The following is a 16,550-nucleotide window of genomic DNA, read 5'->3' as shown; positions in this document are numbered from 1 at the left end:
TTAAATCAGGTTAAATCCGCTCTTTGGTTTGTGCATCAGTGGCATAAACTGGTTTGAAATGTTTACTTCAGTAATATATCAAAGTTCAAATATGTTATCGTGACAGATCTATGCATAAGTTTCATTCAAGTGTACAGTTTTTTGAATAACGATGAGTCTTCTCCTTCCATTTCTGATAAAGTAAATGTCCTTATCGGGCCGTTTGTGTCTCATTCCTTAGAAATTGATCACATACTAAATAAATTCACTGAGCTTCTTGGAAATGTAAGTGTTGGGCATAATATATGTGGAAGTTTTTGGTGATTGGACATGACATCACTGTACCTGTGAAGTGATTCAGTCTGCGTACACAATTTCTTTAAGACAGGAAAAATGTAAGGGGTAAGTTTATACTGGGAATTTCATACCTAGGTCAATCCAGTTTCTGTTATGTTTCTGCTCATGTTTGAACAAGCCCAGTGTAACTCTTTCAATTGTTTTGCTCCAAATTACAGGTGCATGAAATCCACTTCACATACTCCGTCATTATCCATTACAACACGTTCCTCGGTATCACACATTTGTCTCACAGATTAAGTCGTACAGTGGGATCGTGATGGTTTTGCGTCCCGCTGCCACAACAGGAAGAGGAAGGGGAAATAGGGAGCGCTTTGCCAAAAGAAACACCACACGGAGTAAGGATAACAGCTCATTCACGTTACTTTATAACAGTGGCCACATCATTCCTGAATGAGCTGTACACGGAATACCCCGCATAGTTTCCCATTAAAAGCACACTAGTATAAGCTCATGGATACTTTCGGTTGTCTTTACATGTTCTTTATTTGTCAGGGACCATCTACAAATTCATTACAAAAGAAAAAAATATTTGTACCAATATTTAGCCACTGCCTCTTTCCATGTATAGTTCCTCGGCAGGTTTCATTGCAATGACGCTATAAGACAGTTTATCATTAACATCTGCAGTAAAATACAATAAAATGTCACCACGTCCAACACAGTATGTTTCCTACAGTCCATACGCATATTAAAAATCATTATGTGCAAGTTTTTAAAGTGTAAACACAACAGGACAAATGAACGAGACTAATATGGACACACTTATTATCTAAAATGCACTTTTCTAGTAACATTATTCATTCATATTCAAGTTTATTTATGTATGTAGCACATTTAAAACAACTTCAGCTGCTCAAAGTGATTCACATAAAATCCAACAAAAACAACAAATATACAGATAATACCATACATAGGAACAAAAATAATAAAACATCAAGATATCCTGTCTAGTTAGTGTTAAATGCCAGGGAGGAGAGATGGGTTTTCAGTCCAGTCTTAAGGATCTGTGACACATGAACCCAATAGATGTAGGTTGATATAACTAACAATTCCCAACACACATAGGAAATTTATTTAAGTAATTCTCAATACAAAATTAAGAATTTCAGTTGTTGAAAATCGTATACAATATTTTTTTAAAAGCCATTGTGTTTCAGGTTAGACTGACACAGAAATGATGTGTTTTTAAAAATGTTGTTGCTGATTTTCATATATAAACTTAGATTATTAGATTAGATTATTATTATTTTCAGGATAAAATGGGCAGTGTTACATATCAAAAAATATTACTGCAGTTTTGGACACGATATTTCAAAAAACAGTACATTTACAATAATTTAAATTGCCTCGCTACTTAGTTTCATTTTCCTGAATAACTGCTGCAATGAGACTTTAAGTGAATAGTTTGGCATGAGTCTATCCCGTGTGTCCACGCTCACACAGACCCCCTCCTGGTGTGGGGCCTGGACTCTGTCTCTCCCTCTCTCTTTGGTGTTTATCCACACAGAGCTGATGAGGCCACAGTGTGAAAGTCACACCTCAGGACAGTAAAGTGGAGCCTGAGGTCTGGGCCCCCAACATCAGGCGTCCGACGGAGGACCCCACGCGCCAAAGTTCTCACACGGGACCGCCATAAAGGAAGCTTGATTGGACCCTGTGCTCTCTTTGAAGCAAGATTACGTCAACTTTGCGATCTCAAGTGAAGCATTCTTAATTATAATGTAGCTTATGGTATCTAGAGTTACTGTTGTAAAGTGAAGCAAAAACACAGTTAACAACAACAAAACATTACATTGGAATTTATTGGGCATAATAATGTGGTGTAATTGTGAATAAACACGACTGATTCAGGAGGAAAGTATTTATGTTTGGTAGATAAGAGCTACTTTAAAGGTGTGAGTGCTGTTTCATACTAAAGATCAAATATCAGTCCATTGTTCATCAGGATGTTTGCCCTTTTACCAGTGAGTTTGGTGCATGTAGAACCCTGGATCTGACAAGCTAGTGTATTTTATAATAGCGCATTTTGTCTTTGCCACATTAGTTTGTCATTTTTTTGTATATTTTTCTTGTCAAAACCTGCACACGTGTGAACAATCAGACAGAAATCAGATCACCCACATCAAAGATAACAATTTGCATTTCAATAATCTGATAACTCCAGAAATCAGATAATGATCAGGTATTTTGTGCGCATGTTAACATAGTCAGTGAGTCTGTACTGTATTTGCCAATGAAATAGGAGCTTTATTAGGAAATAGGTGTAAAATAGATCATAACTTCCTGAAAATGAGCCAGTGTTACGTAACCAAGTCTTTCTTTCTACTTGATGACGTTGATATTCTTCAGAGCAAGTTGGTTTTATCGGGAGGAGGAGGCATGGACTAGCTCTGACCTGATAAGCTCTGAGAGTGAGTAAATGAGTGAGGGATGGACAGAGGGAGGAGGGCAGCTGCAGCCTCCACACTGAGCACATTCATTTACACCACACTGGAAAGTCATTAGAGTTTTCACACCAGCCCAGGTCACTCACTGCTACTGCTGCAAGACGTCAGCGAGAAGAGATGAGAAAAACAGACCAAAATAAACTAAAAGGGTGTATTTACAAAAGATAACTGTTTTGTTGGACGGAGGTCATGAGCTTGGGTTAGTATTATGTGTGAAGTCATGGATAATAGGTAGTTACCTCTAGGCTTGGTTCCAGTAACAGTCCACAGACTAGTTGGCAGATTGGTCAAATGATTTCTCCATCCCAGCCCATGTAATTGCCTGAGGTTGTCTGTCAGTGCATGTCTGTGTTAGCCCCGCAATTAGCATTTGATTGTGCAGAGTGAGTCCTGTCCTGTGCCCAAGCCGCTGGGAGACGCTTTGGTTTAGTCTCCTGTGACCATAGAAAAAAAAAAAAAAAAAGACATAAAGGACACAATAGTTTCTAATTTAAATATTTATTGATAGATTTTACAAAACAAAAATAACAGAAAACAACATAAAATACAGTTCAAAATGTAAAAAGTGTGGATCCAACAGCAAAAACAGCTAAATTAATTTAAATATTTACTTTACATTTTGCAAAATGTAAAAAAGCAAAAATGTAAACACAAAAAATCAAACCGGATTCTTCTCACAAGCCTCATGTTTACTCCTCCCTTTCCAAAAAACACAGTTAATTATTATGTTCTGACTATTTCTGCTATTATCTAACTGTATTTGTCTTCAGCTTAAAATATATTTATTATAATTATACTATTAATATAAGCATAAAATGTGCAGTTCACCTGTTTTCTCATGAGTCCTACATTGTCCCTTCAGGTTGTTTGCTCTGAGCCCTCCAGGTATTTCTCCCTCATGTCACAAACTCAAATATACTTTAGTGTTTAGCATGTTTTCTACACACGTTCTGTTTGTGTGCATTTGGGGCTGGGGTCCGGAGCGGCACAGGTGTAAATGCCATGTGACTGAGGTCAGGAGGGGTAAGGGAGAGTGCTCAGCTGTCCACTCAGATCACTGTGAAAGAGGAGCACGAGGAGCACGTTGAGAAGGTAACAGTGTATGTCGCTCCTAGCAACAGTGTTATGCTCAACAGAAGCTTTAGTGTGTGCATGTTAGACTTTACCAGACTTTTCACTTATTTAGTCTCTTTAGTTATGCATTGAACAGACAAGACATGGAAGTGAAAGTGAGAAGTACTTAAAGATTCATGTATGAGTCTGTATAAGGAAAGAACACATTCACGTTTGAAAACAGATTTATTTTTGTTTACAGTGTATTGCTTCAGTTTGCAATAGTGCATTTTTTCATAAATAACATTTAATAAATAAACAAGGTCACCACATAAATAAACATAAAAGCTAGCCACACATAAATTGCACAAATTAGCTGAGAGCAAGTCTTTTTTTTTTTTACAGTTCAATTTACTACTAAGAAGCCAATGTGTTTTTGTGCCCATTTCTTAGTGCCTGCTGTAAACACTTTTCCATAAGACAAACTACTCCCCCTTCCACTGGGGACTGACTCATACAAAATAACCAGGCCAAATAATTAACATCCTTTAAAACAGGAAAAAAAGGCAACTTCTCAGAAGTGAATGATAACACTGCGATACACATGAACTGAACCTGCTGGTATTTGTACCCACATGTGTTAGCCAGTCAAACTGTTGTTTTGGTAAGTCTAAGTATTTCTATTATGGGTAAACTTGGTGGAGTAGCAATAGCCTGGATGCTTTCCAGTGATGAGGTAAAAGAACAGGACACCACACTCGGTCAAGTGCAGTGTGGATGGGAATCTGACAGCATCTGTCACCAGCGTTACATATTTGAGTCAAGTGTGGATACACTGTGGACGACTAAAGCATTTATACAGTGTCATGTGAGACAGAGCTGACACTGCAGCAGATTAGATCCATCACCTTTCACATTTACATTAAGGTGGAGAGCACTGTGTAGATGTGACTGAACCATACGCTGGTGAGATCGTGCATGAGGCAGTGAAGAAAGAACAGAAACTGTTCTGCAGTGTAGACTTTTCTGAACTATCGCTAAATGCAAACTACTTCTCTTACACAAAACATTCATGACCAAATATCTGCACACCTAAATAAATACACTCTTCTATAGGTCTGCTCTGTTCTCTAAAGCTCTTTTAAACAGAATATATTAGACTTTATAAATAGATGTCACCAACTTGATAATCTTTGAGTACAAAAAAAACATTACAATTCTCATAGCTTTTTGTCCTCTTGAATAAGGGCTGTGACAACATTGCCTCTTACTGCCACCTAGCGTGGATCAGCGGCACTACAGCGTGTTTCTCTCTTGTTGAGAGTTGATGCTGATATGAACATGCAGCGTAGAGTCAGGCAAAGATACATTCCTTAAATTAAAAGCATTCAGGTTCTCCTCTTCTGTTTTTTTGTTTTGTTACAATATTGCAAAAAAAAAGAGTAAACAAAATTTGCAAAACACAACATCAACCACCACTTTCAAGGTAAGTGTGTCAAACACTCATTGGGTGGACAAATATTTTACAACATGCTCCTATAGATATGACAACTGTGATCTGCGTAGTACAGTGGTAAAGTGAGGCTTCAGCCAAGACGATCAATGTGTTAGTGGCAAAAGATTTGAAAAAGTGCCAAATTGTTCACGCCTCAAGAACTGGTTCCTGGGCGTGTAATTTAAAACCCGCTTTTCATCCTTTAACTAGTGCACTGTTACAGGACTGAATTGGTCTGTGACTCTTAATTCATAATAGCATTGTTTTCCTTTCTTCACCAAATGTGCCACTTTTAAACTACACTTCTGTCTTTTGCATAGACCCTCAGTGACTCTTTGCACCTTTACCTCCTGTAACCCCATTATTACACCGAGCAGTTGCGTCTCTTCCCAGAGCCGGTCTGGGCTGTAGCAGCAGAGGCAGAGATCAGCCAGGCCGTGACCCCGTGTCAAAGGCTGGTGGAGGAGACAGAGAGCGTGGGCGATGAGGGCGGAGGGAAATTGAGCAGCTCCAGTACAGCCACCCCGACACTGCTGCGGCGCGTAAACATGCAGGACGCAGCCACCCACTTGTTACTGCGCGGGTTGTATTTCTCTATGGAGTTGAGACTGGAGCTGCCGTCGTTGCCACCCACTGCGTACAACCAGCCGTCCATGGCAACGAGGTCATGGGTGCTCCTGTTGTGAAGAAACAATATGTATATTTAACATGAGATGAACAGGTCTGCGTTGGCATTAGAACTAGATCAGGTCAGATTTGATTTTAGTTGTGTTTTGGTTTTGTTTATGTAAATGGGGCTTCATGGCAACGGGATAAGAAAAGGCTGAGGACTGATTACACCATGGTTTATTCATGGGGTGGACCGTCAGCTGTTGTCAGGTTTCCTCCTACAGTGGCCCACTCACACAGTAATGTCTGCTTAGATTCAGGGCGCCTGGTGAATTTGCTCATCTTTTCCTGCTAAAAAAAAAAAACAAAACTGGGAAAGTTGTTGTTGACTGTCACTGTGTCGGTCTGTTTGACAAGCTCATGGCTAATTTCAAGATTTAGGCCAAGGGAAACCCATCTGTGGTGGAAAATAGGTCATTTGGTATTTATGCAAATTTCAGGCATGGAAGTGATTCAGCCTCAATTCTACCAAGCAAAATATAATCACGGTTTTATTCTATCATACAAAATATATCATTTGATAGTAGGGAAATTGCAAAGTAAATATCTTATACAGAATTCACCCAGGCTAAAAGGCCAGGTAATCTGAAATGCATAAGTAGATGTGTAAAGTTTGGAGTATGTGTGATGTGTCTGACCTGCGGATGTTCATGGGGGCAACTGCTTCCCAGGTGTTGGTTTTGGGGTTGAATCGTTCCACAGAGTTGAGACAGCTGGTGCCGTCATTGCCTCCTGCCACATACAGCATCCCGTCCAGCACCGCCACGCCCGCACTGCTGCGCCGGCTCAGCATGTTGGCAATGGCTGTCCAAGTGTTACTCTGTTCAAACCACAACATGACAGATGAGAGCGACATAACAAAAAACGCACTGTAACCAAATTGTTTTCCTCATATTGATCAAACATTGTTGGTTAGTTTTGATTTTGTCTTATTAAAAATGCATATTAATTTCCTGATAAGCAAGACAAAAACAATATTCAGATTTCTTTCTCTAAAGTTCAAACTTAGACTTACTCCAGACCATATGTTTTTACTGATTAAAAAGATCCAAGCATGTCATTGATGATTAGCAATTACTGAACGTCTATCTCGATTTAAATTGCACAGGCCTACCATAGATTCCTTGAAAACCTTTCTCGCACTGTTTATTTTCTTATTCACCTGACCACTGATAAATAACAGTGATAGCGCAGAGCATACCTGTGGATCATATTTCTCCACTGTTGCCAGATGTGAAGAGCTGTCATAACCTCCCACGGCGTACAAGCTGCCGTCTGGAAGAAACAGGCACAAAGTGAAGGTTAGCTCAAGATAACAGCATTTTAAGTAAACACAATGTTCTGTTTAAAAATGCTGAGTTTGAGGTAGAGATCTTACCGAGAGTAGCTACCCGCACATACCTCCTGCGGGTGCTCATGGCAGCGATGGAGGTCCATGTGCTGGTCAGAGGGTCGTAGCGCTCAGCACTAATATGGACATAAAGACAGATTTATTAATAATTTAGACTGATAATGTTAAATACTTAAAATCTATAACTTTAATGCTACTTTGAGCATTTTAGTAGCTACTATTATATATTATATTATTATCTTTCTCCATGATGTTTTTTCTAGTGTGAACACCATAGATAATACTAGCCAAATGCATCAGAGAATAATCTTGTACCTATTTAGACAGGAAGCACCGTCATAGCCTCCGGCAGCATACAGCAGGCCGTGAAGTACTGCCACACCCAGACAGCTTCGTCTCGTTCCCATAGAAACCTCGGGTTGCCAGGCATTAGTGATGGGATCATATGACTCCACAGTTGCAAGGTCAGAGGTCCCATCATACCTAAGTGAGGGAGGGGCGATGATGAAAGAAGCTCACTACAGTTTCATACACCTCCTCATTATCCCCCAGCTCGACTCACCCTCCCACTGCATACAGTCTATTCCCGATGGCAGCCACTCCCACTCGTGCCCGCCGAGTAGACATAGACGCCACCATGTGCCAACGGTCTGTCCGGGTGTCATAGGCCTCACAGTCTCCATGGATGGCAAACAGGCTGCCCCCACCTGACGCACAGTAATAAACAGAAGAGGAGCTCTTGAAACAACAAGGACATTACAACATTTTCTATCTTAGGAATTCCAAGGTTTAAGAAGGAAGTCATTTTGGCCAAGACCCAAAATGATTGAGGTTTCACACTGGATCTAATGACAGCTGAAACTGCAGACCAATTCAGAATGGCCTTTATGCTTGAGCTGCTGTTTGGGTACTTCAGCTTCAGCTCAAATGTGTCTGCCTATTGGTGTGAATATTTTGAAGTGTCTACACTTTACAGTAATCTGTGGACCTACTTAACAACACTTGGAAATAGATTAAATGTATAATTTGTTTTATTTGCATATTGTAAATGCAGTGTTTGTAATGTAAGGCTATAATACTAAAAGCCTTATAGTGAAAACTAGTTTCCAAAAGATCCCACTGACCTACAGCGAAGAGCACTGGGCTGGCCCCCTCACAGCGGCGTGGCCTGGTGCGGCTGTTGCTCAGGACGCCCCTCTGCTCGGGCATCAGGTGGTACTTGAGAGCCTCGATGAGCAGGTCTTTACACTCGGAGTGGTGCCGCACCAACAGCTCAGTGTCCACATTACTCATGAGGAAGTCACGCCTGAGCAGCGGCAGCCTCACACACTTCATCAGCTGTGGGGAAAGTACTTTTATTTAAATGTTCAGGTCTAAATATAAAAGGACGGTACGAGAGCAGTTGTTACCCAGGGAACATGCTGTCGCCGGCCATCTATGTCATGTTTCACCCAACTGAGTACTGATCGATACACTTCCTCTTCAGATGGCACATTGAGATTATCACTGGAGATCAAATCCAGAACCTGAGACAAGGACACAGTAACATGTTTACAGTTTACAAGTACACAATCGACCAAAGAGTACAACATTTTGTATATATATATAATAATGCTAGACTATGTGATTTAATACAGTGGTTGTCAAAGTGGGGTCCGCTGGGTCATGAGTTGCAAACATCCCAAAAATGTGGGTATCACAAATAATTACTTGAATACTACAGTTTCTTATAATATACAATCCCAAACATATGTTTTTATGGAAACAACTACACCAATAAAATAAGGACTATGTGAAATTAATGTTTCCTCCAAATTTGGTTTTATTCTTGGTTTAAACTTCTGAATGTTGTTGTGATGCCAACATGGAGAACGATAAGAGAGATATTTTCAAATCGATCAGGATTCCTTGGCCTGAAAAGGTTTATCAAACGTGAATTCTTTTGACAAATACAAGGTAAGGTTGGTATTCTAAACCAGATAAGTTGTTAACATGTGCATGTTTAGTAAATTGCTGGGATACTGAACAATATGCGTGCATTGGTGAGTGGTGCAGTGTGAGTGGCTGGCTGTGTTCCAGTGCAGCCCAGAGCTGACAGAGAGGGGTGGGGCCAGAGCCAGCAGCTGCTGCTGTGTTTGTGTCCGGATCAAGGCAACGGTTATCAGCCTCAGGAACAGGCTCTAATCCACAGCCACTGTGCTGCCCCGCCCTGCAGACCTCCTCCAGCTCTGTGTGCAGTCTGCGTTACACAGGCTTACAAGTGTCTTCATCTTCTCAAAACTAAACGCAGTTCACATGATTTTCACTGACATGTGCCTGTGTGTAATACGCATTCGTGCAGCTCAGTCAAATTATGATGCAACCATCCTTGGCAGGGTTTATTATCTTTGCATGTGATGCTGCATTTATGAACAAATGCAAATAGCACTAGTCATTCACACAGTGAAAAATAGGAGTCTCCTAATCTACGCAATGCATAAATCTAGACTTGGTGCAGATTTGAGAATAGAATAGTCACAGACATGAGACAGAGCAGGAATAGGAGTGTTATTTTTAAACCATTGTTTTGCTGCTAATCTTTAGTGTTTTATAGACTGAGCCCACACATTTTGGTGGCATTTCCTTTCTACAGAGTGCAAAGTGTAGCATTTACACTCTGGGGGGATGCCTTTTTGTTGCTTTGAGATACTTTTTTTAGAAGGCGAAAAGATAATTAGAAAGTGAGGCCTCCAGTTCCAGCAGTTTACATTTCCTCTATTCAAACCTAAAACAACCTAGAACTACTATGGATAACGATCCCCACTATGGATAACGATCCCTCTTACCTTATGACCCCCATAGAAAAACATACCACAGTGCTTCTGCTGCCAAGCTCAGCTGATGGTCTGCATTGGCATAATGGAGACATAGATTCACAGAGGCTTATAACATCTCTGATTACTAGACCTGTCACAATAACAACTTTTGAAGCATGATATAGCTACAGAGGAATATTGCGATAAACGATAATATTGGAACTATATTATCTTTTATGCCACTGACACAATAACAAATTGGGATAAGTCTAGTATGCTAAACCATTTAAAAAATATATAGCATCATTGAAAAAGGCATGATGGTTAAAAGTGAAAAGTTAACAGGCCTGCTTTAAACCAGGCAGACAAATACAGACCTGTTTGAGTGGCAGCAGCATGAACTCCTCAGTCTTGGACACCTCCACAAAGTGCTGCAGGACGTACTTGTGTGCAGACTTGAGGAGGTCGCTGCACGAGTGAGTGTCGGCGAAGCCCCGGATGCCCAGGCAGTTGGAGGGGTCCAGCTGACTCAGGAGGAACTTACAGCAGGCATCACGCACCCCGTTCAGCTGCAGAAGGCTGGCAGCCGGGAGTAATGTCTAAACACAGGGCAGTAGGTTCTCAGTTTAGTGTTGTCATGTTGATTATAAGCCTGTACAATACATCTAGTATCACAATGACAACTTACAGGAATGTACTGTTTTTAATGAAAATGTTGAATAAAACTTTTATTAAAATTAGCCTTGATTTAGTCTTGTTTTGTCTTTTATTTTTTTTTTGTGTTTTATTTTATTATTTTTTTTACCAATTTTGTTTAATTACAACTACAATTAATGAGTTAAAAGTGTATATGAATTTTGCAGTAATACCAAGGGATGCACAGTTCAGTTCCTTTACCAATTTTGATACTAAAGCTTTAAGTATCTGCCAATATCCTATATCAATGAATACCAGTGCAGAGACTAAAAAAAGCATTTATTTACTTTAAACAAAAATTAAATAAGACAAAACTGATCCAGATATGTTATGTAGCTGTTATTTATCTCTCACGTAACTACTGAACAGCTTTGTATAAATAAAAATTCAAACATTATGAGACTTTCTTGGCCGACTACGACCAGTTAATAGTCTTATTACATCAGTTTCTTGGCCCAACCAGAAACGAGAAACCTGAAAAATTAGCTCGATCAGATATTGGCTGTTCAATACCGATTCAGCTGATCAGATCAGTGCATCCCTAATAATACTGGTATCGTTGTACGCCCAATAATTTTCAAAATTGGACAGCCTGAGTTGATGATGTAAAAACTGATTAATGACAAGGATGCATGCACCTTGTACTCTTGATCCACAAGCTCTCTGTATTAATGGGACAGTCTTTAACAGCAGTGATTAAATTATACCACTTAGACATGACATCAGATTCAAAATGACAAGCGTATGTCAGTAAACGTCTCGATTTCTAAAACATTACCCAGATGAAACCTTTGCCACCACCACTTTTAGACGTTTGAACTATAACATTTTTACCTACCCTCCATCTCCATTTAAAACTCTTGAGTGTTATTAACATTTAGCTGCTTTGATTTAAACAGTAATCCATCACTAATTTGTCCTTGTCTTTGTCTAACCAACCTGCACGTTGCCCTCCCCGACCACGATCTCAGCGGTGTAGGCATACTGCACCAGCTGCTCCAAGGCTTGAGGGTCAATGTCGTGAAGAGTCACATGGGTTTGACGGCTCTCTGACATCTCATCTGCATAAAAGAGCAATGCATTATAGCCTCTTCCATAATAATCACTGTAAACAACAACGGCGTTTGCGCCTGAGTGTTAATGAAGAGGGTCTGCTGGCAAATGCTAGCTTCTTAAATTATACAACCTGATATAAACCGTGGTGATTTATTATTGCACTTTCACTTTATGTTTTTAAATTCCTGAACCACATCCACACCCTTTGAACTGCATCAAGATAAAACACTCCCTAAATCTACCACCAGGCCAAACACCTATCGACGAGGCCAAACAAATATCGCAGAAGTGTGAAAATATAATACAGATGGGAAAAGCAGGACTGTGGCAGTAGAGGTTGGAATAAATGAGCCAAGTAGTAAAAAGGGGGAATGGAACAATGATATAAAACTATGTGAGCTGCAAGAAAGACATAACACACAATATACTGCTTGGAATACACAGTGGTCAAGGACTGGTCAGATCTCATTTGATTTTCTTGGCTCTGGGTATTAAGTGCCTTCAAGTTTCCATTTTATTTAAAATGGTGATTATATAAATACCACTGTTCAAGGCAATAGGGCAATGTCAATATCCACAAACCTAAACCTAATGAAGACTTTGCCAAATTTAACTGATGTAAAAACAGATCTAGACCAAATGTTTGATGGGGTCAAAATAGGCTGCCTCCAGTGTTTCACTAATGTTAACAGAATTATCTAAACTTGCATAAAAACTGTTATGGTAATGTTACTACACAGTCCTTTCTCAATTTAGACTTAGACATAGACTAATGTTGAAATATTATAAAGCAGAACTGAGACCAAATAATGTTCCAGTGCATTTATATATTGTATTTGATTTTGCCTAATAATTGGTACAGTGGTTATATTTACTTCCCCATTTCATTGACCCGTTTAACTTCCTCAGGACTCCAGACTAACAGTCTGAGTGGGGTGCACCGATGCGTCAAAATTTTTCATTTGGGTGCACCAGAACATGATTTGAGTGCACCAAAGCCCGTCGCTTATTTAAGTCATCTTTATGTAAGGGCTGAATAAATGACTTAATAAACTTAACTTGAATGTACAATTTATTCTCTACACTACACTGACTGTAGTTATCATACGTTCAGAGTGAGTCCTCTTAATTTCAGTAGTTGATCTTTGATGTCGTTTGACTGAAGTTTTATTTTTAATAGATGAAAAAGTCAAACTTATGGTCTCTGCAGTGCATTAAGCTCTGCACCAGAGCGCGACCTGAGCACATTGGCTTTAACCACTCGGACTCACATTATAGGTCTGGTCAGAGGTGAGGAGAGAGAGGGTGAATTAACACCTTTTTTTTTAGTTGTCAATTAAACAATAACAAACAATAATAATAAAGTGCGTTCTATATAATTTAATCAGCATTTATAATGCACTGGTGTGCCCAAGGAAAATTTTTAGTTGCATCAGACAAAATGGGCGCACTCTGGAGCCCTGCTAGTTTAAGACCTGGTTATATGCCAGATGCTTCTTTGATTCCTATGTACAAACAACATCCCCAGTGTGGGACTTCCCCACTAAAGACATATCTTATCTTATCTTATTTGTTACCGCATTTTGAGTTAGGGTTGTCAAAAATCAAAAATCAGATACTAACTGATACTAAAAGAATAGCATACAGCCACATGGCAATATAACAAGAAATATAATGTTGAAAATGACATTCTATTGTCTAAATAAAGAGTGTTGTTTTATTTTTTTATTATTATTATGGCTGTGATATTGGAATCTGTATTTAGAATAATGTCTATTCCCCAGTATCAAAAATTGAGTTTGAAATTTTTGTATTGTGACAAAAACATGTGTATTTAGTGTTGAGTTGAATAGAAACTTATAAGACAGATTCTATGGGACTTACTTGTAAACATGGCATGGAAGTAGGGGCTGCACGAGGCCAGCACCACTTTGTGAGCTTTGATTTCTTTGTTGGACACATGGAGGACGATGTCACAGAGCAGGCCCCGCTGTCTCATGCGGTTCATGGACACAAAGGAGTCATGATAGTGGCGTTTGGAGTTGTGCGAGATGCTGTGGCCATCGCGGTTCAGCAGCTGCATACCCCCCTCCATCATGAGCTCCTGCCTGGGCCGCACTCTGGGCAACTGAAGCAGATGAAGCAGAACGGACACAATGTCACTCAGTGTTAAAATACTCATCTGTGAACGACATGACAGCTGAGGGAAAATGCATTTAGTCATCAAAAAGTTCATTGTGTAAGATATTGTAGGTGTGTATGTGTCCAGACAGGTGCCCTAAAAATCACATCACATTTTGTCATTCAAGTAGTGACCATTTTGACAGCGACAGCAGATGACTAGCATGAGAAAATCCTTACGATGTCCTTAGAGATGGCAATAACATTCAGTACAACGAAGAGATTCAGAAGTCTAAAATTGGAATTTGAAGTAATAACATTTGCTTATCTTTTTCTAGACAGAAGATTAAAATGGTTAGAGTTAAAGCTGTTCGATCTCCACCTCATCCCAGCTGCAGGAGGGTGGGCGGAGAGGCGGCTGTAGCCTGAGTTTGCCTTTGCCTTGGCACTCTCATCCGCCCCTCACTCAGAGACGGTTGCATAACCATCATCACGCTGCACTTCAAAGGCAATTTTCTTCTAAATATCAACAATGCCCTATACAATTGTGAGAAACCATAAATGTGGTCACTGATTGTAGCTTTTTAAAAAGACATGGATGAATCTTGCAATGTTATCAGGGAAAATGTATAGACAAGCAGCCTAGGAAAGTATCAACAGCGTGCCTCCAAGTTAAGATACTTCGTTTAGTTAGTGACCATGCTCCAAAATAAACAGCACCTGTTTATTTTGTGAATCTGAAGAAAACAACAAAAAAACAAACAAAACAATAATAGTCTAATAATGCAGCAACCTATAGCATTTATAAAGGTTGTACAGTTCACCTTGGACGCCATCTGGTTTAAATAAAGCTTTGTACAAATTGTATACAGTGTTCAATTAACACTTATCTCAGATGTCAGCAGCACAGCTGCTCAGCGTTGGCCATAAGGGCTTCCACTTTCCACAGCACAATAGACCACAAAAACACAACAAGCGTGTTCCTGTCTGGACAAAACCTCTGGGGAAAAACATGGGACAATACTGCAAACTGAGACGAAAGATAGGAGGATGGAGAACCAAAAACCGCACTGTTAAACCTAACGGACTAAAGCAGCACTGACACTAACCTGGCGTACACAAGCTGGCTTCATAAAATCTAAATATGATTCTATTGTATCCCAGAAGCCTCCACTGAGGCTCTTTAGCAGACAGCGCGTGCAGTGATGCACGAGGACGCAGCTGTCATGCGGTAACATCTTTAACACCTCATACAATTCTGATCATATAACAGTCTCCTTTTGTGATCTAATGGACCCCCAGCCCCCACAGCGTATATTCTGAATAAGAGCTGCAGTGATCCAGCAGCGGATGGAGATGTCATGTCGTTACCGGTGCCTGTGTCGCGGTGGTGGTCGGACCCAGCCTGTCTCCCTCGATGTGATGCTTGTGAATCTGCGGCTGTCGTTGTCAGATTGGTTTAAAATTGGCACCAATGTCTGACTATCTGTCCATAGTCTGTTTTGTGCCCTTTGCAGTTGACGTCAATGCAAAAAACATTGTATGAACGCTGACATGGGGCTGTTAAGGTGGAGCGGATACAGCCGTATGTAGAAGAGGCGTTGCCCCGAGTAACGCAGAAATAATACATCCAGTCACAGTGGAGAACCTGCGGGTCTATGAAACAGCAAGTATACGAACACAGACGCGAATTAACACGTAGTAATGAATCATCAATGAAATAGACAACAACGACCTTAAACGACGTCTTTTGTCTGGTTTAACTCCGGAAGTGTGTTGAATAAATTGTGCTATGGTAACACGGTGGGCGGGGTTTGTTGCAAAGGCGCGTTCTGATTGGTCAGACGGAACCCATCCTCCCGCCCCTAGGACCGGCTGACTCACACGTAAAAAAAACCCTGTACAATTAATCAAACTATTATCTCCTAAAACGTATTGCCTGTATATTAAAGACACCTGGGAAGAAATTTAATACACGAGAAAGGTGAAAAACATTGCATGGATAATAAAGCTAGCAGGTTTTCCCATAATTAGCACATTACAGGAAGGATGCTGCAACACCGAGTAATACATGTTGTACAGCGCAACTTGGTGGGTTGCATGTACATAAAGAGCATCCATCTTGACCTATAGAGGAAGCTGAGTGAGATTAGCCAGCTTTACTGTAATGTATGCAAGCTCACTAGCAGCCGTCGCCTGTGTCGATCTGACAGCAGTGCCTTTCTCTTGTTTGCGAGCTTGCCCAGCTTTGTGATGGACGCGTATCTCCTCTAAATGACAAATAATACATAAGACGATTCGGTTCTCGCTTCCTGTCTCGTGAATAGAGCCGATAATTCAATTTAAAGCTCACGTGTAGAATCAAAACACTGCTTTCTCTTGTCTCATTGAGTCCACCGCGTTAATAATGAGGTTAGCATCCTCTCCCAGTCGTTGTTTAAAAAGTGTTTCTTTCGGTATTTATTCATTTTATTGTTGTGTTTTTCGTTTGTTATAAGATAAAAAGCATCTTTACGTATTTTCTGCTT

At 40.1% G+C, this 16,550-nt stretch overlaps 1 protein-coding gene across 3 annotated transcripts; it reads right to left on the bottom strand.

Moving 5' to 3' along the window:
* Positions 1 to 4,066: 4,066 nt before the first annotated feature.
* On the bottom strand, positions 4,067 to 16,398 carry klhl17 (kelch-like family member 17). Of its 3 annotated transcripts, XM_055222799.1 has the most exons (13): positions 15,758 to 15,779; positions 15,394 to 15,678; positions 13,786 to 14,029; positions 11,785 to 11,906; positions 10,527 to 10,748; positions 8,764 to 8,880; positions 8,479 to 8,692; positions 7,917 to 8,061; positions 7,670 to 7,837; positions 7,382 to 7,470; positions 7,205 to 7,278; positions 6,642 to 6,823; positions 4,067 to 6,011 (listed from the first exon to the last, which is right to left on the bottom strand). In XM_055222799.1, the coding sequence occupies exons 3-13, from the start codon at positions 13,997 to 13,999 to the stop codon at positions 5,783 to 5,785; spliced, it is 1,776 nt and encodes a 591-aa protein (XP_055078774.1). In that variant the 5' UTR covers positions 14,000 to 14,029; positions 15,394 to 15,678; positions 15,758 to 15,779; the 3' UTR covers positions 4,067 to 5,782. The 3 variants fall into 3 exon arrangements, with proteins under 3 accessions (XP_055078774.1, XP_055078773.1, XP_033825614.1); XM_055222798.1 differs by lacking the exons at positions 15,394 to 15,678; positions 15,758 to 15,779 and adding an exon at positions 16,206 to 16,398; XM_033969723.2 differs by lacking the exon at positions 15,758 to 15,779 and having other exon boundaries at positions 15,394 to 15,716.
* Positions 16,399 to 16,550: the final 152 nt, after the last annotated feature.

This window comes from Periophthalmus magnuspinnatus, chromosome 7 (genome assembly GCF_009829125.3).
Source record: "Periophthalmus magnuspinnatus isolate fPerMag1 chromosome 7, fPerMag1.2.pri, whole genome shotgun sequence".
Taxonomy (NCBI): Eukaryota; Metazoa; Chordata; class Actinopteri; order Gobiiformes; family Gobiidae; genus Periophthalmus; species Periophthalmus magnuspinnatus.
Note: the sequence above shows the minus strand (reverse complement) of the source record. Positions and strands in the feature narration are given on the sequence as shown.